The sequence below is a fragment of the Orcinus orca genome, chromosome 11, assembly GCF_937001465.1.
Source record: "Orcinus orca chromosome 11, mOrcOrc1.1, whole genome shotgun sequence".
NCBI lineage: Eukaryota > Metazoa > Chordata > Mammalia > Artiodactyla > Delphinidae > Orcinus > Orcinus orca.
This window is the reverse complement of record NC_064569.1, coordinates 3,175,810-3,203,682: the sequence shown is the minus strand read 5'-3', so window position 1 is coordinate 3,203,682 and position 27,873 is coordinate 3,175,810. Positions and strand designations below refer to the sequence as shown.

At 39.2% G+C, this 27,873-nt stretch overlaps 2 protein-coding genes across 4 annotated transcripts in view; one reads left to right on the top strand and one right to left on the bottom strand.

Annotated features, from left to right (window-relative positions):
• B4GALNT3 (beta-1,4-N-acetyl-galactosaminyltransferase 3) overlaps positions 1-27,873 on the top strand; it is a 256,857-nt gene that overhangs the window by 72,839 nt on the left and 156,145 nt on the right. The gene's annotated exons all lie outside the window — the stretch shown is intronic.
• KDM5A (lysine demethylase 5A) overlaps positions 1-27,873 on the bottom strand; it is an 85,520-nt gene that overhangs the window by 46,248 nt on the left and 11,399 nt on the right. For all 3 annotated transcript variants that reach the window (XM_033404201.2, XM_033404200.2, XM_004278994.4), the window contains exons 4-14: positions 27,085-27,255; positions 24,999-25,133; positions 18,828-18,933; positions 17,567-17,658; positions 16,797-16,955; positions 15,250-15,369; positions 14,387-14,545; positions 8,566-8,747; positions 6,959-7,121; positions 5,738-5,857; positions 2,183-2,377 (exon numbers count right to left, since the gene is read on the bottom strand). In XM_033404201.2, coding sequence (XP_033260092.1) covers positions 2,183-2,377; positions 5,738-5,857; positions 6,959-7,121; positions 8,566-8,747; positions 14,387-14,545; positions 15,250-15,369; positions 16,797-16,955; positions 17,567-17,658; positions 18,828-18,933; positions 24,999-25,133; positions 27,085-27,255 — 1,602 coding nt within the window. The remainder of the gene's footprint in view (positions 1-2,182; positions 2,378-5,737; positions 5,858-6,958; positions 7,122-8,565; positions 8,748-14,386; positions 14,546-15,249; positions 15,370-16,796; positions 16,956-17,566; positions 17,659-18,827; positions 18,934-24,998; positions 25,134-27,084; positions 27,256-27,873) is intronic.

Here is a 27,873-nt window from a genome sequence, read left to right as displayed (position 1 = left end):
TAGGCTTCAGAAGAAAAATCACTTGATCACATCAATAAATGCAGAAAAAACATTTAACAAAACCCAACTCCTATAGCTGGTAAAAACTCTTAATAAACTAGAAATAGAGTGGAACTTCTTCAACCTGATAAAGAGTATCTATTAAAAAAAACCTATAGGGCTTCCCTGGTGGCACAGTGGTTGAGAATCTGCCTGCCAGTGCAGGGGACATAGGTTCGAGCCCTGGCCCAGGAGGATCCCACATGCCGCGGAGCAACTAGGCCTGTGCGCCACAACTACAGAGCCTGAGCTCTAGAGCCCGCGAAACACAACTACCGAGCCCGCGTGCCACAACTATTGAGCCTGCGCTCTAGAGCCCGCAAGCCACAACTACTGAGCCCGTGTGACACAACTACTGAAGCTTGCATGCCTGGAGCCTGTGCTCCACAACAAGAGAGGCCATGACAGTGAGAAGCCCTCGCACTGCAACGAAGAGTGGCGCCCGCTCACCGCAACTAGAGAAAGCCTGTGCACAGCACCGAAGACCCAACACAGACAAAAATAAATACATAATTTATTTAAAACAAATAAATAAATGAACATAATCAAAACAAAGCTTTAAGAATACAGGTATAAAGTGAGAACAGTAACTATCAGGCATATGTTAACATATCCCCAAAATGTAAAAAGAACGTTTTAAGAAGATGCATTTGCATCTTACTCTTTGTTTCTTTCACAGGTAATTCAAGTAAATAGAAAAAGAAAGCTAACCATCTAGCAAGTATTCTTATTTCTAAGTCAACCTAAATTCTTAAAAATAACCAGCATTTAAATATTTTGTAATAATAGTATTTATGTCATTTCTAAAATGTATAGTTTTATATTTTCTTTTATAGATTTTTTCCCCCATTTATGCCAATGAGCAGAGTAGTTAAATTGGATCAGCTTTACTTTTCAGATCCAAATTGCTAGTCCACTGTATTCTTCCTTAGCTTAAAACTATTTTCACTGTCTTAAGACTCTTCAGGTCTAGGGCTTCCCTGGTGGTGCAGTGGTTAAGAATCTGCCTGCCAATGCAGGGGACACGGGTTCGAGCCCTGGTCCAGGAAGATCCCACATGCCACGGAGCAACTAAGCCCGTGCTCCACAATTACTGAGCCTGCGCTCTAGAGCCCGCGAGCCACAACTACTGAGCCTACGCACCTAGAGCCCATGCTCTGCAACAAGAGAAGCCACCGCAATGAGAAGCCCATGTACCATAAGGAAGAGTAGCCACCACTCACTGCAACTAGAGAAAGCCCGTGCACAGCAACGAAGAGCCAACGCAGCCAAAAATAAATAAATTTATTTAAAAAAGAAAGAAAGAAAGAAAGTGGACTCTACGAGAGCAGGAGGAAGCATGGTACAAACCCAGTGAGGCTACCTATGTAGGGAGGGTTAGGGAAAATGGGCCTAGATGTGGCCGAAGACACAGATTTTCTCATTTACTACCCATTTCAATATGATCAATGTTTAGTTTATTCTAAGCATTCAAAATCCCAACACTGGGTTATTCGGTCCTTCTATTAGTCATTAAAGACTTAGAATGCAGGGAAACACAGATTGATTAACTCTGACAGTCTGCAATCACCAGAAACATAATTTTTATTCAATTACAAAGCTGAGAGAGAGGGCTTCCCTGGTGGCACAGTGGCTGAGTCTGCCTGCCGATGCAGGGGACGTGGGTTCGTGCCCCGGTCCGGGAAGATCCCACATGCCACGGAGTGGCTAGGCCGCTGAGCCTGCGCGTCCGGAGCCTGTGCTCCGCAACGGGAGAGGCCACAACAGTGAGAGGCCCACGTACCGAAGGAAAAAAAAAAAAAAAAAAAAATGCTGAGAGAAAAAAAATTTTGAATTTTCTTGCTTAAAGAAGTAATACTATATGTAGGAGATTTTTAAAAATACATACATACCTAAGAAATTCTACCTGATAGGACTGCATTTTTAAAACTCTGGAGATGAAGACATCACGATTCCTAAAACTTTTTCAACTTAAAGAAACCAAAACGGCAAGTACAGAAGTGGGAAATCTTCTCCAAACCAGTAATTTTTGCGTTCAACTTCTAAAGGGATCAAAGATGAAAATGGATTCTTTCCACTGGTTTAAATTTTGGTATATCCCATGAGCAGTATCAACTACAGGAAACGTACTCAGCAAACTCACCATCTGCATAACAGACTCCCTTAACCGTGTCTCCTCTTCAGTCAGGAGAGTCAACTCCTTGCACACCATGGCGGCAAGCCCCACGTCCAAGCATTCCGGATCTGCTGCCATCTTGAAAATTAGTTCCTCGTGCGAGAAGACACAATGGCGCCTCAGCCGACGGTAATGACTGACACACTGACGGCCAATGGGCAACTGAAAACAAGATTCTCAAATTAAATTACTGGCTTATAACACATTCCAGAACAGAACCACTACTTGCCCCCCAGATCCTCTCTTTTATTATAAAGAACAGAGAATAACAACGTCCATTTGAACATAAGAGGTAACTGTAAGTATTAAACCCTTACCACCCAGCAAGAATTTCAAAGGCCTTCCCACAGGAAATTCCCATAATGTGAGATGTTGAGCTTCTGGCCTAAGCTGATTTTCTACTCATTATGTACCTCAAGAAGTATGAGTTCCTTGATATATAAATGAGGCAGCAAACTCTTTTAGACCAGTCTAGTATGAGACCGCTCTTATAGGAAAAAGAAAAAAATTTTTCAGGCTATCAAGGGATAACTGGACATATTCAGCATTGATGTTTCCACAGAACAAACAACAGATGCTACTATCAATACAAGGTAGGGAGGGAGGGAGGGGAAGAAAGCACTACTTAAGCAGTTCACATGGACTAACTTTATTTTTTATAAGGACCAAAGCAAAAGACAATTTAGATTTTAGCATCTAGAGATTATTTTTAAAACTACCAGTCTGGCCTAAAGAGAATTCAAAGTGAAACCATGAGATTATATACTTTAATTTTCCTAAGTGAAATAAATCACTAAATGATCACTTTTCATAAATCAACAGCTACACTTTTTAAGATAACTTCTGAAAATCTATCAAGCTTTAAAACAAATTGATACTAGCTATGCTACACAAGCTCTCTCTCTCCAGCTTCTTTCCTTCCCTCAAGTGGAAAAAGCCGGGTGTCTGAAGTTTTGGTTTGTATTTGAAAACCATAATATAAAACAGAAAAAATTAGAAAGTGGACCTTTAAGAACACCTTTTAGAGCTCGCCTCCATTCTGAGAAAGGCAGAAGGGAATCACAGGAATCAGAGTTCCAGAGTACGAGACTATCTCTGAATCAAGCATTATTTCCGGACTCTTCCAAAGAAACAATCTTTCCCAAGAAAATATATATACTGAGCTTATGATTGGCGACTATCTTGTCTAATAACAATATACAATTCTTTCATTTCTTAATTCTCAGAAATTTACTCTTTAAACATTTCTCAAATACTTAAAACAAGAGCAAGAAGAAAAACAAAACTGTAGGATTTGCAGTTTTTAATTATTATTGATACAATATACAAGGAAGCCACATAAAATACAACTGATTGTCCACTGTGGCTTATAAAAATCAGTACCATCACTTCATTCCAGATACAAAGCTGCTTTTACTTTTCATTTATATCACCCTTCTCTCACAAATATCATCTCACTTGTTTGAGGTTAAGTGAACCTTAGCATCTTTACACAGTAGGTAAAAAAAAATTAAGACCAGTGAAACTAAAAGTGCTGTCCCGGGACTTCCCTGGTGACGAAGTGGTTAAGAATCCACCTGCCAAGGCAGGGGACACGGGTTCAAGCCCTCGTCCGGGAAGATCCCACATGCCGTGGAGCAACTAAGCCCATGCACCACAACTACTGAGCCTGTGCTCTAGAGCCCGCAAGCCACGACTACTGAGCCTGTGCACCTAGAGCCCATGCTCCGCAACAAGAAGCCTGCGCACCACAACCAAGAGTAGCCCCCGCTCGCCACAACTAGAGAAAGCCTGCGTGCAGCAACGAAGACCCAACAGAGCCAAAAAAACCCACAAAAAACAAAAAAACAAGAAGTGCTGCCCGGGCTTCCCTGGTGGCACAGTGGTTGAGAGTCCGCCTGCTGATGCAGGGGACACGGGCTCATGCCCCGGTCCGGGAAGATCCCACGTGCCGCGGAGCGGCTGGGCCCGTGAGCCATGGCCGCTGAGCCTGCGCGTCCGGAGCCTGTGCTCCGCAACGGGAGAGGCCACGGCAGTGAGAGGCCCGCGTACAGCAAAAAAAAAAAAAAAAAAAAAAAAAAAACAAAGTGCTGCCCAAGGGACTTTCCTGGTGGTCAAGTGGTTAGGACTCCATGCTTCCACAGCAGGGGCTGCGGGTTCAATTCCTGGTTGGGGCACTAAGAGCCCACATGCCACGTGGCACAGCCAAAAAAAAAAAAGTGCTGTCCAAGATCAAACATCAATAATAGTGATCACATTAAAGGCAGAAATCATCTCTAACTCATCTCTGAATCACCTCCATTTCCCACCCTACACCTACCTAGCCAAGGAACACCTAAATCATAAATACATAATACATGTTAGCTGAGGTTTTAAAATAGAGTTCAAGTCCAAGGCAAAGTCCTAACCTCAGTCTTGCTCCTGTTGCTTTCTAACAAGAAGTTTAGAATTACTAGGTCATGTAAGATTGTTCATTATACAATTTCATTCATTAGCCAAGGAAACAATATTGTTAATCATGAAATTTAACAAATTAAGGTGCCCACAGAAAATATAAGATCCAATATTACTAAAAAATATCCCCCCAAATGTCAGGAGAGGTGACAAAAAACAGCTTCACTGAAAGAAAAATAGAGTCAAAGAGTGTATGCTAGGGCTTCCCTGGTGGCGCAGTGGTTGAGAGTCCGCCTGCTCATGCAGGGGACATGGGTTCGTGCCCCGGTCCGGGAGGATCCCACATGCCGCGGAGCGGCTGGGCCCGTGAGCCATGGCCGCTGAGCCTGTGCGTCTGGAGCCTGTGCTCCGCGACAGAAGAAGCCACAACAGTGAGAGGCCCGCGTACCACCAAAAAAAAAAAAAAAAAAAGAGTGTATGATAGGTTTGCAGTCTTTTCCCCACCGACATGACATAAAAATAACTAATTACTTTTTGATATCTACCTCATTTAAAAGCAAAATAGCAATCAATGGCAATACCATTTACACAAAAGTGCAGCCCACAGAGATCTCAATATTATAGCTGCCCTTTAAAATAAATTTTTTTAAAAGAATATAGAAAACATAAAATAGCAGGAAGAATAAAATCACCTAATTATCAGAAGGAAAAAAATAAAGGAATATTTTAAGATAAATATCAGAACTGGATATTTTAAGATAAAAATCAGAGCTAGATATTTGTAAACGTGGTACAATTAATTCTTGAAAAGATGTGGTCACCCTTCTAAAATCCAAAAGCGCTCAGAGAAAGCAAAGACTAGAGGAATTACATTCTCAGAAAAAGATTCAGAAAACATCAACTGCCCATTTAAAATTCAAATAAAATGAGAAAGTAGCAAATGAGAAGTAACGAACTATAAAATCTTCCAAATAAAAACTACCTGGAACTCTGTAAATGGCAAGAGACATTCCAGTTTCCACTGAAATATCCGTGGGCCCTCCCCTCCCCAGCTAAGCAAGCACAGCAATTAAGATGCATTTTCCGGGGCTGTTAGTAGACACAACAGCTACTTGCTATCGAACAGACCCAGTCAGCAGTACAGAAGTTCACAGCCTCAGCGAAGTTGTAGCCTTGATTAAATCCAGAGTGATAGGCCCGAGGAAACGTCACAACAAACTCGCCAGCACACTGATTCGTCCTATACACCTAAATGCAAATTGGGAACAGGGTACAAAAACAAAACAGAAGAAAAACAACAAAAAAGGGAAACATTTTATGTCAATTTCAGAAGCATTTTTCAAACTTTAAAACAATAAAGCATTAACCTACACAGACCAGAAAACAGTATCAGGCTTGAAGAAGCAGTCAGTTTCACCTTCTTAAAATAGTCACTGTAAATTATAGTAATTCATGACAAAAGTTCACAGCCTAAAGAAATTTTCAAGGAGAAAATGCTGCTCTCATGAGCTACTAGTTTCCTAACCTAATAAAATTTTTACAGTTAAGAGAATTTTTCTTTTATTCCTTTCATTCCTGTGTCGTAAACAGTGGGAAAGGATGTAATTTCATCCTACTTTTGGATAATTTTTTCTGGAAACTAATTGATTAGCTCATATGTCATATGGAGAGACCCCCCAAATCAGTTTTCCTGAATCTCTTTGTTTTATGACAATACTATGTCTTCTGAAAAGTCCCAGATTCTGCATAAATTTACTCTTTAAAGACAAAGTAACATTACTACTATCACTCGATCTACTTTCTTAATAAGGTTATGATGACTACTTGACTACATGTAGCAAACATTAAATTTATACTTTATCAGGTATTCGTAGCTTAAATTTAATAATCATTTTCAAACCTAAAAGTTTAAAAGCAGAAAAGGTATTCATTGTATATTTTTACTTCATTATCTCATGTGAAAAAGAGGCTATGAAATCTTTATACGAAATATGGGAATATGATCTCCACAAGGATAAGCATTAGTTATTAGAACAACCACTTAAAATACTTATACTTTGGTTAAATGGGGATAATAAAGAATATGAGATTTTTATTAAAAGCAGGATATACTGCAAACATGGCTATTCTGATAGGTTGCTATACAGAAGGTAAATGTGATTCATACTTTACAACACCCCATTCTTAATCAAATAAATGTTGTTCCCTTCAGAGTATAAATTCTAATTTGGCTTGAAGATGATGTGATCTTTTATTTCCCATTACAAAACAAGCATATACTGTGACTCTAATCAAAAGCGTACATAACTTTAAATTTAAAATACTGAAGGGAGATGCAAAAAGACTCACAGGCACACCATGCTCCATTAGCACATTGGGGTTCATGATGGTGACTAACTGATGTAGGAGATCAGGCTGGGATTCAAATAACTCAGGGGCCAGCTCCCTCATCACCTCCTCCAGTTGTTCTGCAGCATGAGATGGCACACCATACCATGTCTTTGGCTCCCCCCTAGCAAAAGAAATAACTGTTTATCTAGGTAGAGCATGGTGCCAATGAGGCCAGGGTCTCTGATTCAAATCCACTAAATTATAATTAACTTTGTCTTGCTCCATGGCCATAGATTATATGCCCTGAATCCTAGCAACCATCTCAAAAATCTGTGCTATTATTCATAACAGGGGGTAAGGCAAGAGTATATGGATAGGTAGGTACGTACTTATCACTACAGAAAAGTAATTCAAAGTATATAAACTCTTTAAGGTAGATCACTAAACAGCATCTTCAAATAGGAAAGATGCTATATGAAAAGCAAGCATTGTTCCAAAGGATACTGACATACTGCCTGATTCACAGGTCCACTGGACATTCCAATTATCCCCACAATGATCAAAGTAAAAGTCACTGCCCTTTAGAGTACTTTTACGTAACTTCATTGAGTTCAATTTTACTATCCAAGGAAATAAGCCAAGGCGAGAAATTGTTGAAACCCTGAATATAGTTCTGTCTATGAATCTTAAGACCAAACACTTGGCATCATTAATACACTAGACTTTAGTGGACTAGAGTTTTATTTATAATACTAAGTTGAACTTTAAGGAACTGGATTTAATTAGTCATGCTATCTACAGAATAGCTGAATTTCTTAACCCTCATACAATTAACCGTGCTGTCTCTACAGAAACTTACTGAGATGACTGAAAATGTTCTGCATCGATGCTGGGTAATACAGGAGCCACTAGTCACAAGTGACGATAAAGCACTTAAAATGCGGTTAGTGCAACTGAGGAAGTAAACTTTAATTTTACTTAATCTTAACTAATTTAAATAGCCACATGTGGCTAGAAGCTATCATATTACACAGCACAGCGATGAAGCAGAGAAAGAAAATCATTAGCTTTCCAATGCATAGTGTGATCTGAGCAGTATCTTTCAAATGGAGAGGAATACATCATTTGGTTAAGATGAGAATACTGGACAAGGAACTGGGTAAGTAAATAAAAGCTGTGGGTGTGAAACAAAAAAATCAGCGAAAAAATTTAATGAATACACATGTAACAGGCATTTTTAGAGAAAATGTTATTAAAAAGGAAAAACAAAAATTTCAATTTGAAATTTTTCAAATTTCAACCTTAAATACTGAAGGTTAGTCAGATCTTAATTATATAAACTTTAAAAAATATCCTGCCTTGCATTTCAAAAGTTATACCAGAGCAATTCTCATGTGCGCTGAATGTAGCATAGCTGGGTCTGAAACTCGAGGCTCTGCTGCATGCACATACTTGAAGAGGGAAAGTGTCTGACATGTTGTACCCTGAGACCTCTACACAGCACATTATCCAACTTTGGGGTACAAAATACTTTCAAGTAAGCTCTTCCTAACACATCATCTAACACTGTCACACCTGTAGAAAGGTCACTAAGTATGTGTGCTGTTAACAAAGACTGTACATACCAGTGCAAGTAGTTGATGGAATAGCTCCAGTGATCTTCGATGTGCCAGCAAAAGGAAGAGAAGCACATTCCCACATAAAGCCATGGCACCTTCATGCCAGAGATGTCCACATTGATATGTGCAAGAACAGACTGCTCCAGAACAGGCATGTTATTCAAGTTCCAACCAGAAAGCGCATATTCCTACAAAAGGAAAAAAATGTAAATAAGAGATCAGAAATGACAAGTGCCCAACAGAAACCTCAAGGGAGTCTTCAAAAACAAAAGTAAAAATTTTATAATAATTACAATAATCTAGTCCATAGAATCTATGCTCTTTGCTCTCTACATGTAACTCATATTCCTAAATATTTAATCCTATCTCCTAAGTGTTATTTATATTTCCCTTTAATTATTTCAGATATCTCTGGTTTACTCTGAAGCATATAAGGCTTTTTATTACTCCCCACCTGCCCCCATAGCTTACCAGTAAAATACTCTAAGACTCATTTTAATAGGTCGCTATTATATTTCGACTTTATCCCCGGTAACATAACTTCCCAAAATGTTTACCACTATATTTACAGAATGGGGCCAGATACTGTGAAGACAAAACATAATAAGATACAGAATCCGGAATCTGTGGCAACACTGAAGACCAAGATGGTGCAGAAAGCACCCCCAACTCCCACAAACACATCTATTTACAACATCAAAAAAAATTTTGCTTCATAGATGAACTCAAGAGAAAAAAGAATTCGCAGTTTCCAAAAACAAAGAAAGAAAGCACAGCCAGAATGAACACGGAAAGCTGTTGTCTGAGTTTTCATAGAGGTTTCTAACTGGACATAAGCTCCAGACATGGGTTTCAAACAGCCACCTCTGAAGCGGTATGCGGTACAGACTCAAAGTGCTATTATCCTTGTGCAGAGCAGTCCTCAAAGTGGGGTCTAAGGAACCCAAGCCTATTTCAGGGGACCTGCAAAGTCAAACTACATTCATAATAATTCTAAGATGTTATTTGCCTTTTTCACTCTCATTCTTGCAGAAATGTAGTGTGAGTTTTCCAGAGGATATGTGATGTGATATTGCAACAGACTGAATGCAAAAACAGGTAAGAGAATCCGCCTTCTATTAGAAGGCTGATAACTGTTGAACCTGGATGCCAGGTAGGGAGGGAGGGAAGTGCATTACTATGTTTAGTTTTATACATTTGAAAGTTTCGATAATACAGAGTTAAAAATAAAACCCTCAAATTAAGAGGCTAAATAGCCAGTGACAAAGCTGAAGGGAGAATCTGTGAACCAGAAGACTGATTTGAGGATATCATCCATAATGCGGCACAGAGATAAGGAAATTATAAAAGTGTAGCTAAGAGTTACAGAGGATAGAAGAAATTCCAACAAAGGCTTAACTAGGAATCCCAATACGGAATAATAAAGAGATATGATTCCTACCCTCAATAGGCTTTCAAAAAAAAAAAAAGCAGTTTTCAAAAATACTACTCAATATATTTTTTAGTTGGCTGAACAAATACTGAAACTAGGTGAAGAGACCAGGCCTACATACAAACAGTTCCAAGATGAGACTATATATATTAAACTCCAAACACAGATAAACTAGTAAATTATATAGTTCTTCAGAGGACAACAAAATAGTCATCATCATGAGTCTGGATCAATAAGAAAACTTGGTGGAAAAGGAAAAACCTGGGTTGATCTTGGAAGACTAGGTAAGATTTGAAGGTAAATGACAAGAGACAGAATATACTGGTCTGGCTGGTAAAGAGGCAGAGTGGAATGGTCATACTCAGAAAAGCAGGAAATAAGACCAGAAGAGAAGACTGGATCTTTAATCTTAAATTTCAGACTAAGAAGCTTGGATGATATCCTATATTCAAAAGGGAAATAAAACAGATTCTGAAAAGTGAAACAATACGATAAACATCTTAAATATTTTTATATTTATCTTAAAATTTTTGATTATGGAAAATTTCAAACTTAAATAGACAGAACTGCAAAATGAACTCCCCAAGACCCACCGATCTTAAAATTTTAACCGAAAGCAATGTATGAGAGAGACTGCAGAGAGTGGCAGTGTTCAGAAAAGCTACTTTAACAGAGCAAGCCTAAGACAGCTACCCTTCAAAAGGCCCGCTTCGGGGCTTCCCTAGTGGCGCAGTGGTTAAGAATCTGCCTGCCAATGCAGGAGACACAGATTCAAGCCCTGGTTCAGGAAGATTCCACATGCTGCGGAACAACTAAGCCCGTGCACCACAACTACTGAAGCCCGCGCACCTAGAGCCTGTGCTCCCAACAAGCAAAGCCACCACAATGAGAAGCCTGCATGCCACGACGAAGGTAGCCCCCACTTGCTGCAACCAGAGAAAAGCCCACGTGCCGCAACGAAGACCCAACGCAGCCAAAAATAAAAAATAAATAAATTTATTTAAAAAAAAAAAAAAAGGCCCGCTTCAAGTTCGGCCCCTGGCTGGCATCTGGAAAGCTGCATGGTAAACAGTTCGTGACACTGACACAGGGTGGCTTGCAGTGCTGCACAGTGTGGTTTATGCACGCCCGATCTCCTTCTGGGGGTCTGGAATTTTGCTATGTGTTAGGCAGAAGGTGCCTATGTCACCAGCCGCTTATAAGAACCCTGAGCTCTGGGTCTCTAATGAGCCTTCCTGGTGGGCGATGCTTCACACATGGTGTCAGTCTGATGCTGGAGTACCTAAGTGCATCCTGTGTGACTCCAGGGAGGGAGGGCTCTTGAATGCTTCCAACTGGCTACCTCCAGACTTTGACCACACATCTTGTTTTCCCTTTGCTGATTTTACTTTATATCCTTTCACTGTAATAAGTCACAGTCATGAGTTCTCAGCGAACCGGAGAAGCTCTGGGGAACCCCCAACACAAGTGATCATTATGTAAGACCACGGCAATTATCCCAACATGACATGACAGGACGGAGACAAGGACGGTGGTAGTGGGATTGAAAACAGGCCAATCCCACAGAAAATAATGAAAAATAAATTAACAGGATTTATTCAGTGATTTACGACACAGAGAGGATAAGATGAAAAAAATGTTTCCAAGGTTTCAAGTTCTATGCCTATTTTTATTCCTCAGAAGCCCTGTTTGCAGAGCACTTGTATTTATAAGACAAATGTATTAACTTCAGAAGTACTTTTCCACTAAACTATGATACCAGAGAAGCATGCTGTCAGATGCCAAGAAGCTAACTCATACAGAAGTTCAACATACATGCACAGTTCCTGGGGAAGAGACGGCAGGTATCTACTTTTCTAAGAGTAACTTCCAGAGAAGAGTAACAAACTGACAGAAAATATAAGTATAAAAAATACAGAGATTTTATATACACTGTCTAATTAGTCCTTAAAATCCTTTTGTATAAATGGGTTCTCTCACTCCATCTTACAACATAAAAACAGAATCCTGAGTAAAATGTTATTGCTTATGAAATAAATAGCAAATCGATGACCCAGACTAGAAAAAAGAGCTGTATCCCTGTCTCTTCATGCTATGCTGATGTCTTTAAAGCCCAAATTTCTCCACATTTTTTTTTTTTTTTTTCCTGTACGCGGACCTCTCACTGTTGTGGCCTCTCCCACTGCGGAGCACAGGCTCCAGACGCGCAGGCTCAGGGGCCATGGCTCACGGGCACAGCCTCTCCGCGGCATGTGGGATCCTCCCGGACCGGAGCACGAACCCGCGTCCCCTGCATCGGCAGGCAGACTCTAAACCACTGCACCACCAGGGAAGCCCTCCACGTTCTTATATGAAGGTGAATGGAGCAAAAGCAAAAACAGATGAATATTCATACAGAATTCAAACATTTAGAAGGATTATTATCTATATTGTTTACTTAGGGTTGACATTTAACCACATTTAAAATAATCTTTAAAAACTCTGTGACCAGGCTTCCCTGGTGGCGCAGTGGTTGAGAGTCCGCCTGCCGATGCAGGGGACATGGGTTCGTGTCCCGGTCCGGGAAGATCCCACATGCCGCGGAGCGGCTGGGCCCGTGAGCCATGGCCGCTGAGCCTGCGCGTCCAGAGCCTGTGCTCCGCAACGGGAGAGGCCACAACAGTAAGAGGCCCGCGTACCGCAAAAATATATATATAAAAAATAAAAAAAATTAAAAAATAAAAACTCTGTGACCTTATCTCTTAAGATTAGAAGATATAAATATCTGTTCAAGAGCAACTTAAAAATTCAAAACCAAAATGAAATTCAGAAAAAGTTAAAAGCTGTAAAACAAAGCCTCTTCCCAATAAGTAGGTAATTGCCTACCATTTGCCAATGGAAGGGTATGAAGAAACTAAGGTTGACGCATTTCTTTATACTTCTACAAAGCAGGTTTTAATTCAGTGACATTGAACATGTACACATTTCAACACTGAACTGTTCCTATAAAATATATCTGTATAGGGTTTCCCTGGTGGCACAGTGGTTAAGAATCCGCCTGCCAGTGCAGGGGACACGGATTTGAGCCCTGGTCCAGGAAGATCCCACAGGCCACAGGGCAACTAAGCCCACGTGCCACAACTACTGAGCCTGTGTCCTAGAGCCCTCAAGCTGCACTACTGAGCCCAAGTGCTGCAACTACTGAAGCCCACGCGCCTAGAGCCCATACTCTGCAACAAGAGAAGGCACCGCAATGAGAAGCCGGCGCACTGCAACAAACAGTAGCCCCCAGCAACCAGAAAAGCCCACGTGGAGCAACAAAGACCCAACGCAGCTAACTAGCTAGCTAGTTAGCTAGTTAGCTAGCTTGCTAGCTAGCTAAATAGGCAGACAGACAGACAGAGGGACAAATAAATAAATAAATAAGTCAACCTTCAGACTAGATTTTTAAAAAAGCAAGATTCAATCATATGCTGCCTATAAGAGACACACACCAGATTCCAAAATACAAACAGCTTCAAAGTAAAAGAATGGAAAAGATATGCCATGTCAATGGTAGCCCTAAGAGACCTAGAGTGGCCATATTTTTAATTGTATATCCTTCTCCACTATGTAACTTTTTTTTCTGACCATGTGTTAACTCTTTTAATAGGAGATAAAACTCTCAATTACTGCCAATTACAAAGGTAAAGAAAAGGTGACAAGGACCAAAGTAAAGAGAAAAAGAAATAAATGATCATCTTAATTCAGGTTTACACACAGAGGTCATCTCCTAGGTGATAGTACTTCATTATCTGTTACAGTTTAAATGCATATTTGAAAACCTACCTGCCCAGGTGTTAAAGGAAAATTAATTGTGGACCTACCAGTAAAATGTAATTTTTTAAAAAAATCTTGTCACTTGCTAGATTTCCAAACAGAAAGAGCTAGGCAAAATCTTAACTAAAGTTAAAGTTTTAAACCAATTTAACTGGTTTTAAAATGCAAAGTTAAGGGCTTCCCTGGTGGCACAGTGGTTTAGAGTCCACCTCCCCACCTGCAAGGGACGCAGGTTCGTGCCCCGGTCCGGGGGGATCCCACATGCCGCGGAGTGGCTGGATCCGTGAGCCATGGCCGCTGAGCCTGCGCGTCCGGAGCCTGTGCTCCATGACGGGAGAGGCCACAACAAGTGAGAGGCCCACGTATGGCCAAAAAAAAAAAAAAAAAAAAAAATTGATAAAATGCAAAGTTAAATAATATTTAATGGTACTTTGAATTTATTGTTTTCAAAACTGAAGATTATTTTTACTGTCCAAATTCTACATATTTAATATTTTAAATGAACGTGGTCCCTTAAGATTAAAGAAAGTTTTCTGCTATGTAAAGGCTGAATCAGCTTCAGGATAAGAAATCTGGATACTACTATGTGCTCTGCACCTCTTCTTCTGGCAGCATCTTTCTCCGACCATCCTTTACAGGAAATCCACTTCCAAAGTCTTTTGAGGAGATGTCAGCTCCATACTCTACGATAACATCTTCTTCAATGCTGCTCACCAGCCGCCAGAATTCCTTCTCCACTAGTTCTGTGGGAACCATCTACACAGGGAAAACAAAGATTACAGATTACCAACTCTCTATAACCATAACCCACTATGACATAATACACAGGTCAAGTGAACAAAAAGCCCATGAAAAAACAGAAAACCTTCTCAATTCCCAGAGCTGAAAAGACTGCAGTCCTAGCTTTTTTGACTGACGATGGGAAAAAGCTAAAGACAACTTAGATGTTCAGAAAAACATAATGAATTTGAACTGCCTTCTTCTGCAAGCTGCTTTCCAACTAAGAAGGATAAAGATGACCCAGGACATAAGGAAGGAAAAGGAAATACAAAAATCAAGGCTGAATTTTAACAGCTTTGGCAAATTATTTCGAAAGGGATTTTTTTAAAGTCCAAGATCCCCCAGGGAAAGAAGCAAACCTCATACTACAAATAACTAAACCAAAGCAGCAACTGCCGCATCCTCCGTGCCTGTCTGTAAAGGACAGCGCTCCCAGAGCACTAAAGAACAAGTGGAAGGTCGAAGTCAGTTTCTCTACAGTGCACACTGCCACGGCAGAGGGTAAAAGAAACAAAAACAGATCCCAGGCCCCTAATCTTCAGATCTGGTGTTCTATCATCTTCTTTATGCTGTCCCTGCTTTCTACAAAATAATGAAAGTTTTTAAAAAGCAACGCAAAAGCTTTGGAATCAGATAAATTTTTATACTTTCCCAAAGTGACCTAAAAGATAGATACTCACATGAACTGGCATATTGAAATAGTCAGACTTAAAATTATCTGCCATCTCTCCAAAGCTCTGAAGTGTATACTCTCGTACAGCTTGTTCAAATCCAAAGGCTTCTCTAGGTTTATTACATTCCTGGGAAGAAAAAAAAATCTAAGATTAACTTACTGAAACTGAACTGAAGTACGCATTAAGGCCCTCAGGTACTACCTTCTTTGATCATTTCCCTAGGGGAAGCAAATCCAGTCAACTCTAGACCACAAAACAAGTATTAATGTGGAATCAGGAAATAATGTTCTTAAACTTCAACTGCATTTTCACACCTTCCAGTAGGAAGGTGGCAATGAAACAGCTTTGGGCTTTGGAGTTGTCATTAAGCTTTGGCACCAAGACAAACACCTGGAGGACTACCAACCTGGAATCAAGCCCAGGGATGTCTATTATCCTCAGTGGAAAAATAAATGTTCAGGGAGGGAGGAAAGGTAAAGGACAAAGGGATATTCACCGGGTTGCTAGGATAATTAGCTAGAAAAATGATTTTTTTTCATACTACCAACCACCATGACCAATTTCTTAACACAAATACTGACTTCGAGTAGGACTGAATCATCTAACCTTGAGAATAATAAATTAAAAAATAATTCAAGGGACTTCCCTGGTAGCAGAAGTGGTTAAGAATCCGCCTGCCAATACAGGGGACATGGGTTCGATCCCTGGTCCGGGAAGATCCCACATGCCACATGGCAACTAAGCCTGTGCGCCACAACTATTGAGCCTGCACTCTAGAGCCCACGAGCCACAACTGCTGAGCTCGCGAGCCACAACTACTGAAGCCCGTGCGCCTAGAGCCCGTGCTCCACAACAAGAGAAGCCACCGCAATGAGAAGGCTGCACACCACAATGAAGAGTAGCCCCCGCTCGCCGCAACTAGAGAAAAGCCCACACACAGCAACGAAGACCCAACACAGCCATAAATAAATAAATAATTCGAAGGCCATAAATATCCATCTTTGACTACATCTAGATATACCATCTCTTTCCCTTCAATGTCCTATCACATTTTGTTAAAATAAGTAAACAGACCAGACATTTCATGATAATGACATCATTATAATCTTTCAATAACAATTTAGTACAATCAAGTCAAAATTTAAACAAGTTAATAGATACCACCAATTTATTTGGTAGCATGAAAACTGGATGCATGAATCCTAAGTTCTAGAGCTTCATGTCTGATTTTTACTTTTTTAAAAAAAGAAAAAACAAATAACCTACAGACTTTCTTCATTTTTATTGTTTTCCAAGAATATGAATATTCTGAGCAAAGTCTGCAGCAATAAACAGAATTATCTAACCAACAGTCAGAAAAAGACCCTTTAAAAAACAAACTGCCACAGTAGAACTGTTACATTTCCAGTCACTATCACTCTTCAAAAATCCTGGCGATTTCAAACACTGAAGAACAAAGAGAGAGGAGAAGAAGCTTCACGGAATGTGTTCACTGTACACGTGTATGTGTGTGTTACTGTTCTTAATTCAAAAAGGTAAGGTTAGGCTTATACCTCAGCGACACATTTAGGACACCTCCAGTCTCCTTTGGGCACATCAGGTAGTGGGGGAATTAAACAAAATGTATGATAGCTGTCATCACATCCATCACACAACAGCAATTTATCTTCATTATTTCCCCGACCACAAAACATACAAACGTAAAGATCAACCTGTTAAAAAAACAAAATAAAATAAAAGTTTATTTTCTGTAATAAGCAATATTAAATTTTTACCACGAACACCTTAATTGAAACAAACAAAATAATGTACACTAAAAAGTAAACATAACTTAAATCCTTAATATTTATTTTAAATAACTGTATTTAAATACTTTGCATAAAACTTCCTAAATTTCCTCAGAGCTTCTACAAGCAAATTAATAAAAGCATATCAAGGTATGAGAATAAAGGAAGACTACAAATCTAGGGTACTTGAAAGTCAATTTATATAAATAAAATATACCACATCACCCTTTCTATACACAAATACTCTTTATTGGTAGAGGGCTGAATACCGAGCATTAATACAGCTAAGGATTTACAGTTTCACTTCATCCTCTCACTCACTCACTTACAAGGTATAAGACTCAGGGAACAGTCTGTGTATATGGGACAAAGCAAAGTTAGTATTATATAAACCAAAGTGGCAAGTTCAGATGCACCATCAAGTCTTACAACTAAATAAACTAACTAGATAACATACTAAGATATAGCAAGGTAAAAAGTGCAAAACTAAAATAAAAATAAATCCTTTCCCTCCTGACACATCTCAGAACACTTACAAAGTTAACAGAGAGAGTTCCTTTCCGTTGTCTCATTTGCATGTTAAATGCGTCTGACCTGTTGGTAACTTTTCGTCTTCGGGAGACCTCATCTTGAAATAAAAATAGTTATATAATAATAATAGTAAAAACTAATGTTGAGAGCTTACCATGGACCAGACACTATTTTAGATTATTTAAATTAGTTAAAATCTCACAACACTATGAGGCAGATAAACTATTATCCCCCCACTGAAGATAAAGAATCTGAAGCACAGAGAAGCTAGATAACTTGACCAAAATCACACAGCCAGTCAGCGGCAGACTTGGGACTCTAGTCCAGGCAATCAAGCTCCAGAGAGCGTAACTACTAATTCTACACTTGCCCATATGTAGTACTTATCAGGGACTAATCTGGGACTAGCTTTGAGATCACTGCCAGCTAATACAATTACAAACAGAAAAAAGATAAAGTCCTTAATCTTTTAAAAGAGCAATAGTAAACACTATAATGTATCTAGAAGTCCTATCACACTGAATGCTTTGCGAGTGATGGAAGAATATTACCTGATTATCCAGAGTTCAACCCACAATCTGAATAAAGACTTAGCCATATCATAAAATGCACAGTAATCAATATGACTTGTGATTATAGCAATTCATTAAATTCTTACACAGTAAAAACATATCCAACACAATCTTTGTTAAATTGAGCTTTAAAACTAACATGCACATAGAACTGTGAAACTTGATCTCCGCATTAGCAATTTTACTCACAAGTTTCTAACATGCTAAGCTGAGAGTACTAGGCATTCTTTAAACAGGTTACTTAAATGAAGTATCATAATATGCAAAGGCAATTAAAGAAAAATATCAAAATTATGGTTAGAATCTAAATCATTAGCTCTCCCCAGTATATTTTGATACTAAAGGTCAGAGAAATCCTCTATTTCTCTTTAAATTTAAAAATAATAAGCTTTAGATCACCAGGTGAGAACCATTAATTTTGCAATTCTCTTATAAACTAGCCTTTAGAAACTACAATTTCTGTGTCATCTGTTAGACATGGAGGAGGAACTTTCTCTCTTCCAAAATATTACAAAAATTCAACATAATATGGCTCCTCACACCTTAAGATTATCTGCCACTAAAAAGGTGATCTGTCTAGGAACTATGCTGCCTAAGAAAATCCCAAGGCAGACTACAATCGAGTATCATATGAATCTTGTTAAAACCATATTGTTGTACCTTATTTCTTTTCGTGACCAAATAACAGATTTACCTTCTTTATCTTTTACTCCCATTGCCAAGCCCACAACCTTAGGCCCAGCCCCAAAAATCCGAAGTTTCTTCAGTTCCGTGTTTCTATTCACTTCTCCAGATTCTGACTAAAAAAAAAATAAACTCACATTAGTCTAATTATTGTGATTCATAAATTTATTTTCTTACCCAAGAAAAGTCTCAAGATCCAATTCAAAATGAAGGAAAATTTTAATTTTTCTAAATCCACTTGCTGCCTCATTGCTGAAGTCACCAAAGCACTCTGCAACACCCAGATTCCTTTCCACAAAAGAAAATCTACCTTTCATAAAAGCATAGTTGTCAATTAGGTTCTGTCCAGAGACAGACACTACTGGTAATTACTGGTGTAACAGTGGTAATAACTCGATAGAAATGCCCACTTCTAACTTGCTAATGGACACCCATCTTTGATTAGGGCAATTATGCCCATCCTAGGAGATGAATAATGACTGTCCTAAGTCAATCATGCCAATGCCATTTCTCTTTGTTGGCGATCATCTAGCTAAGGGTGGGAATGCTATCGTGTTCTAGCCAGTGAGACATAAGGAAGGTCTACTGCAAACCTCTGGGAAAGATTTTCATCTTCTAATAAAAGAGAAAGCATCTCAAAGAGTAAGTCCTTTTGACCCAACTTCCTTCCCCACTGCTACAAGACTCAGTCTGATGGAAGCACAGCGCTGGACGCTACAGCAGCCACAATGCAATTAAGAGGAGATATATATTTCACCCATACACTGAAGAAGGCCAGGCAGGAAGATGGAAAGAGCTTGGCCCTTGATGACAATGTGAAGTTGCTATACAAATCCTAGAACTACTTATCTCTGAAAAATCTAATGTGGAAAATGTGTCCGCATGTGAAAACTGTGTTGTCAATGTTTAAGCTACTGTCATTTGGCATTCTAGTACTTGAGGATTAAAGCATCATGACAGACACCAGTGTTACACCTTGAATTTAGATAATCTCTGAATGCAGGGTAATAACCAAAATTTACTTAAAATATACTTAGTCGATAAGAATAAAAATAAACCAGGATAAAATACAGACTACTTTATAAGTCTATGGCGACCTAACAGCAGACAGACACAGGCAGCCTGGACTACTAAAAGAGCATATAAGAACCAAACCAACCAAAATGGCATTTCAAAATGTATCTTTAAACTTTGGTAGGCTGACTTGGTTATATTAACCTATAGTCAGTCCAATGAAAAACATTAACAATTAACACTACACATTCTTTTTTTTTTTTTTTTTTGCAGTACACGGGCGTCTCACTGCTGTGGCCTCTCCTGCTGCGGAGCACAGGCTCCGGACACGCATGCTCAGCAGCCATGGCTCACGGGCCCAGCTGCTCCACGGCATGTGGGACCCCCCCAGACCGGGGCACGAACCCGCGTCCCCTGCATCGGCAGGCGGACTCCCAACCACTGCGCCACCAGGGAAGCCCCTAACACTACACATTCTTTACCACTGTTAAAGCAAAGTACATAGTAATAAAAGCTAACATAGTGAGTATATAGTATATGCCATATCAAAGTATTCTAGTCAATTAATCCTTACAACCACCTTTTCAGACAGACAATAAAGTCCCCAAAAGTGGAAATAATATGACAACATTCTCTGATCTTACTGGCATAAAGCTAGAAATAACATCAAAAATCAAAAGGCCCGGGCTTCCCTGGTGGTGCAGTGGTTGAGAGTCCGCCTGCCAATGCAGGGGACACGGGTTCGTGCCCCGGTCCGGGAGGATCCCACATGCCGCGGAGCGGCTGGGCCTGTGAGCCATGGCCGCTGAGCCTGCGCGTCCGGAGCCTGTGCTCCACAACGGGAGAGGCCACAACAGTGAGAGGCCCGCGTACCGCAAAAAAAACAACAAAAAAACAAAATCAAAAGGCCCTTCCACCTGGAATTTTTTCTCTGTATATACATATATCACATATATCATATATCAGAATCTCTGGAACAAAGGAAAGAAATAATCACAGGAAATTCTATAGTCTTAAACACAGCAATCAAAGCAAAAGAGCAGGAATAAATGAATTAAGTTCCCAACTCAAAATGCTAAAACAATTACAACGTAAACCAAAAGAACTTTGTGATGCTAGATTAGGACTAGAATTATCAGTATGAGCTGAAAATATAAAGTCACAATTTTTAAAAATTGATTTCCCAGCCCTGGCCACCAGAAGGGGCTACAAGCAATGGTATCCCAGTAGGAACAAGCACACCTTGTGCTCAAATCTTGGCTTCTAAATACCATTTCCCACTAAAGTAAACCAGGATTCCTTGGAGAAATGGCTGATTCCAGGTCTAAGTCACGGCAAGAAGACAATGGGATTCTTTGTGCTAGAAAGTAAGTGCTCAAAAACTGATGGAGAGGGCTTCCCTGGTGGTGCAGTGGTTAAGAATCCACCTGCCAATGCAGGGGACACGGGTTTGAGCCCTGGTCTGGGAAGATCCCACATGCCGTGGAGCAACTAAGCCCGTGAGCTGCAACTACTGAGCCTGCGCGTCTAGAGTCTGTGCTCCGCAACAGGAGAGGCCACGGCAGTGAGAAGCCCGCACACTGCAATGAAGAGTGGCCCCAGCTCGCCACAACTAGAGAAAGCCTGCGCACAGCAATGAAGACCCAACACAGCCAAAAATAAATAAATAAATTAATTAATTAAAAAACAAAAAAAAACTGATGGAGACTTGTCAAAGAACATATGAACCTCTTGAAGGGGCTCCCGCAGGCCAAATTTGGAACAATTCAAGTATCAAAAAGGAATAAAAAGTAGTAATAGGTTATAAGACATTTATCAAAAAAGTCATGCTCTATAGTGAGACTATAAAAGGAGGAGGGACACTCAAGGTTGATTCCATAGGTATATACATTCATCAAAATTCATCAAGCTGTACACTTAAGATATACACATTTTACTGTATGAAAAATACTCAAGCGTGGGAGTAGAGTTTTTTTAAAGAAAAATGCTAACTAATAAACATAGAAGAAATGACAGAACCAGAAAATCACCTGGTTTGCAACCACCAACATAATTAACTGAGGCAAGGATTATCAATGAATGTTAAAACTATTGGGTAAAACAAGTTAATGGAATAATGGAAATATTGTTATTGAAAAATAATGGAAAGTTAATGGAAAACAAGTTATTCCCACAGTCTTATAGTTTACTCTGATTACTTTTATTACAAGGAGAATAGTACTTTATAATGAAGAAGTGCTGGCTCAAACTTAGTGTCACCAAAAATGGGACATACTGGCATTCTAATGTATAAGTGTTAAGGGTTTGGTCATTCTTGATATAAACAAACTGCAATCTCAGCTTTCAAGGAACTCATTCTAGTGAGGTCACAGAAAAAACCAATTAAAGCAGAGTATATCAAGCGATGTGATAGAGATGGGAAAGGGAAGTAGGATAACTTTCTTAACTTCCATTTCTTGTTTGGGAAACTATTCGATGGCTGTGCTTGTCACTATCACCAAGCTAGAAAATATTTTTTAAGAAAACAGATTTAGAAAAGGTGATAATGTTTGCGACATACTGAGTTTAGCTGTGTGTGGCCACCAAGGCATACATATACACACATGCACTCAAGACCCCTGGTGAACAGGGAAGAAGCACGGATGTCATGACTTATTTAGGAGTCCTGAGAGATAGGTAGTAACAAATCACAGGGTGGAAGAGACAGCTGGGTAGAGTGAAGATAAGGAAGACTGAGAGCATTACATGAAGGGCAGAGAGAAGAGATAACAAAGATTACTGAGGAGTGGTCAGAGAGTGACGAGGGAAACGAGAAGAGAGGTGTCACAGAAGCCAAAGAAAAAGCAAATTTCAAGAAATGCAAACATGATCAGAGATGAAGTAGGTTAAGAAATGAAAAAGGGGTCTCAGCATCTGACAATTATTAACTCTGTGGTAACTTGAATAGTGTAGTTTCAAGGAAATTATTTAGCTCAAAGTCAGATTACAGGGTTTAAAAACTAAACAGATACTGAGGAAACTGAGAAAATATAGATGATTTTCCAGGGAACTTCTTCATGAAAAGAGGCAAGGAGTAAGGAACTATCTAGGAAGAGGGCTTCTGTTTTTAAAGCCGGGAAGGATGGGAGTAGAAGGATTACCCTTGGAGAAAAAGGCACACTCTGCCCACAGAGATAGGTAGAGATTAAGAATGAACACCAGATAGTTTCATGTATGGGGCAAGAGGTTGAAGTTCTACCAGAAAGCCTTTACTGTCTTTCTGAAATAGAAGACTAGGAATGAGGCAGACTGGCAATATTAATTAAGGACAAACTGCAAGGTGAAGAAATTCTTAATTGCAAATCCTCAAATGGTTCTAATATCAATCCAATATCAATCAATCTGACTACAGCAACAATTACTGCAATGGGTAAAAGTATTCTGTGTAGTCCCTATTGTTACATAATGAGTGGCAATCATTATATAATCTGATGAAAGGCAATCAGAAATAAGCAGGACTTTTTTTTCATGGTTTCAGAAGGAACATCAAGGGATTTCACAAGCTGGCAACTGATTAAATGGGCCCACCTGGGGCAACTCTTCAAAGTTGAGTCACCATGTCAAAGAGACTAGTCTTCAAGTATTTCAGGTCTTAAGACAGAATCTTCACTATATACCCAAAGACGATCAGAACTTCTGAGATCAACCATGGTAATAAAAATCACTTAACAACCAAACCAGAGTTTACTAATTTAAAATAGAGCTATTGGGACTTCCCTGGTGGCGCAGTGGTTAAGAATCCACCTGCCAATTCAGGGGACACGGGTTCGAGCCCTAGTCCGGGAAGATTCCATATGCCACAGAGCAGCTAAGCCAGTGTGCCACCGCTACTGAGCCTGCACTCTAGAGCCCGCGAGCCACAACTACTGAAACCCGCACACCCCAGAGCCCACACGCCGCAACTACTGAAGCCCGCATGCTCCAGGGCCTGCGTGCTGCAACTACTGAGCCCAAGTGCTGCAACTACTGAAGCCCACGCACCTAGAGCCCGTGCTCTGCAACCACAGAAGCCACCACAACGAGAAGCCCGTGCACCACAACGAAGAGTAGCCCCTGCTCGCCGCAATTAGAGAAAGCCCGCGCACAGCAATGAAGACCCGATGCAGTCAAAAAAAATAAATAAATTTTAAAATTAAAAAAATAAAATAGAGCTATCATTTTCCAAAAATTTCCATTAAATTCACATGCCCCATTCAAGACACCTACCTTTCTGCTATCAGAGTACCTAAGAAGCTAAATTATTAATCAGGAGGTTATTTAGCGAGCATAAACTCAGAACAAGGAAAGTAGACATGGCATGAAAGAGACATATCCCCTGAACTACAGAAAAGCAAGATGAAGTATCATTAGCCTGCCTCTACAGTGACAGGACTCCTCACAACCCCAGATCCAGTATCTCTTGTTAATAGTGAACCCACTTTCCATGTGAACCACTTCCATCCTTAAATGTGTTTAGGACCCAGAAAAGCTGCTGTCCCAGTTCATCCATATGTTAATTTAAATGGGCCACATCTCAAGAGTCCTAAGGGCACCTCACTCTCCCCAGCCTACAGATTGTCTTTATCAAAAACCTTTAGAAACACAACTTCGAGGACCACAAAGAAATGGGAATAGGAAAAAGGTGGAGGGGAAGAGGGGCAGACAAAAAGAAATTAGGGCATTTTTCTTCCGATGTATTCATTAGGCTTTAAAATTATTCCAGGTCACAAGAACACTGTAGAAATTACACTGGAATGGTTCGGAGACTAAGAAACTTACCCACTGGTTTTTAAAGGAATGATGAGTAAAGGTAAAACCACTCTTTCCTATTCTTCTCACTTATACTAACCACGAAAATAAAATATACTAGAATTCATCAGCATGTCTATGAAATTGGCCCTACAGTATCCAGAGTCACTCTCTGAACCGCCACCCCTGTCATAGCTGTTCAAAATTAACAAAGAACTCTCTAAATCAAATCAGACTGAAGTTTACAATCCCTTCCTCATTCATCTCAAAGGTATATGGAAACGCGTCTCCGAGTTTTAAAGAACGACAGCACGTGAATGACCTCCCAGAGCCAAGTAACTGTTCTGCACAGTCAACACTCTAGAAACGCCTGTCAAAAGCGGCCCATGGAAACTGATACCTGAGACTTGACACGCCTTGTTCTCTTCGGCAGAATGTTCACTCTTGTGCCCGGCTCTGGGGGAGTTTGGACATCAGTGCCAAGAACCTCAGGCTCCACTTTTTCCTTAAGATCTAAATTAGGCATTTGTACACCCTAAAGAATTGAGAGCACAGGAAGAGGGCAGATTCACTTGTAAGAAATCAGATTTGAGAATAAGGAGAAAAATAATAAATTTCTAAAAAATCCCTAAAACTACATGAAACCAGATGACAACTCTCCCACCAAACTTATCTATAGATTCAAGACAATCCCTATCAAAATCCTAGCAGGCTTCTGTTGTAGAAATTGAGAAGTGGATCCCAAAATTTATGTGGAAATGCAAATTGTTTGGAAATTTTGAAAAAAGAACCAAGCTGGAGGACTTACACTACCAGATATCTAAACTTACTATAAAGCTATGGTACTCAAGACAGCATAGTATTGGTGTTAGGGTAAAACATACAGATCAAACAAAGAACAAAACAGACTAGAAATAAACCCACATATTTATCAACTGATTCTCAACAAAGGTGCCAAGGTAAATCACCTTGGTAAGGTTAATGGGAGAAGGGTAGTCTTTTAACAAATGGTGCTGGAACAATTGGATATTCCTATACCCCCTCTCCGCTGCCCCCAAAATGAACTTATACCTTTAACTCAGACTATACACAAAAAAACGACTCAAAATGGGTCACAGACCTAAACATAAAAGCTAAAACTATAAAAAAAAAACACTTGGCCTTAGGTGAAGAAAAGATTTTCTTAGATATGATAACAGAAGCACAATCCATAAAAAGGGAGAAAATCAACAGATTACTCTTCAAACAGACACCATTATAAATGAAAAGACAAACCACAAACTAAAGAAAATATTTATAAAATCATACATCTGATAAAGGACTTATATCCAGACAATTTAGCAAAATCTTAAAACAAGTATAAAATGACTGACAACCCAATAAAAAAAAGATTTGAGCAGACAGTTCATCAAGGAAGATATACAAATGGCTAATATACACATGAAAAGATACACAACACCATTAGTCATTAGGGAAATAAAATTAAAACCACAATGAGATACCACTACACACCCACTAGAATGGCTGTAAGCAAAAAAACTGACAATACCAAGTGTTGGCAAAGATGTGCAGAAACTGGAAGCCTCTACATTACTGGCGGGAATGTAAAATGGTTCAGCCACTTTGGAATACAGTTTGGCAGTTTCTTAAAAAGTTAAACATAAACTTACCGTATAACCCAGCAATTCCACTCCTAGGTATCTACCCAAGAGAAATGAAAACGTATGTCCACACAAAGACTAGTACATGAATATTCATAGCATTATTCATAACAGCCATAAACTGGAAACAATCCAAATGTCCATAAGTGATAAATGAATAAACAAATGTGGTATATCCATACAATAGAGTATTATTCAGCCATAAAGAGGAATGAAGTACGAATACTAAAACATAGATGAACCTTAAAAACATTAGGCTAAGTGAAAAAAGCCATACACAAAATCATACTGTATGATTCCATGTACATGAAATTTCTAGAAAAGGCAAAACTATAGAGCCAGAAAGCAGATCAGGAGTTGTCCAGGTTTGAGGGTAGAAGAACCAGCTATAAACAAACACAAAGGAATTTTGAGAGCTGATGGAAGTGTTCTAAAACTGGATGGTGATGATAGTTGCATAAATGTATAATTTACTAAAGCTTATTGACTGTGTACCTATAATAGGTGAATTCTGTAGTATGTAAATTATACCTCAATAAAGCTGTTCAAAAAAAAAATACATGAAACCAAGTGGAGGAATTTTTTTAAAAGCGTAAGTCTTGCATAAGCTTACACATTTTAATAAGAAAACTTTCTTCATTCCCATTAGCCTTTATCTTGTAAACCACCAAAAATAGCTGTGATTTTTAAACTACACCTTGCTCCCCCCAAATTTCAGTACCTGGTGAAATCATAGCCAATTACTATCTTGTTATAGTAAACAATCTAAAGTTTATATATGGCAGAGTGGATTTATCCACTCCTAAAAAAAGTGATGCATCTCACCATAAGGCTGACACCAGACTGGAAAAGCTCATATGGGTAGAGAATTCTTTCATAATGTGACTTCAAAAGAGACCCAGTTCCTTTTCCTGGCAGATATCCCAAGCGGCTACCCACTTTAGACCATTTCTTCTCTTTGGTGACCATTTCAAAACCACCTTTGCTGGCAACAATCTGAAAAGAAAGTAAAAATTATTTAGGGAAAGAGATAGATTCATGTATTCTGACTCTACATCTTGTCTGCTAAATGGAAAAATTATTCTGGGCCTAGATTTTATATTTCCTTTCAAGAAATATGTGACAAAATTGAAACTCATCAACATTTAAAGTATGGAAAAGAGACAATAACTTTTGGAAGTTTTAAACTCTATTACTGGTCACTGTGCGTACCTTCAATGAACCAAGCATTCAAAAATAATGAATTTATGCTTTGCACACTATGCACCTTGAGAAAATTAAATACATATATGTACTCTATATCCACATGGAATTCAAAATATAAATAAAAATTAAAAACAGACCAAGTATAGACATGTGAATGTTATTATATAATATAAAGTGAATGTAAATCCTGATACTAGAAAATATAGCAACTAACTTACAGGATTTAACAAAAATGTCAAACAAACAGTGGATTCAGAGGATATTTTGAAAAAGAGGCTGTAATTTTTCAAAAAGAGAAAGGCTTTACACAGAATATTATAAAGAAATGATGGGGAAAAATAAATTCCGGAGATGTACTAGAACATAGCACAGAATGTATTAAGGTAGGAAGTAATGGGATAAATTGAC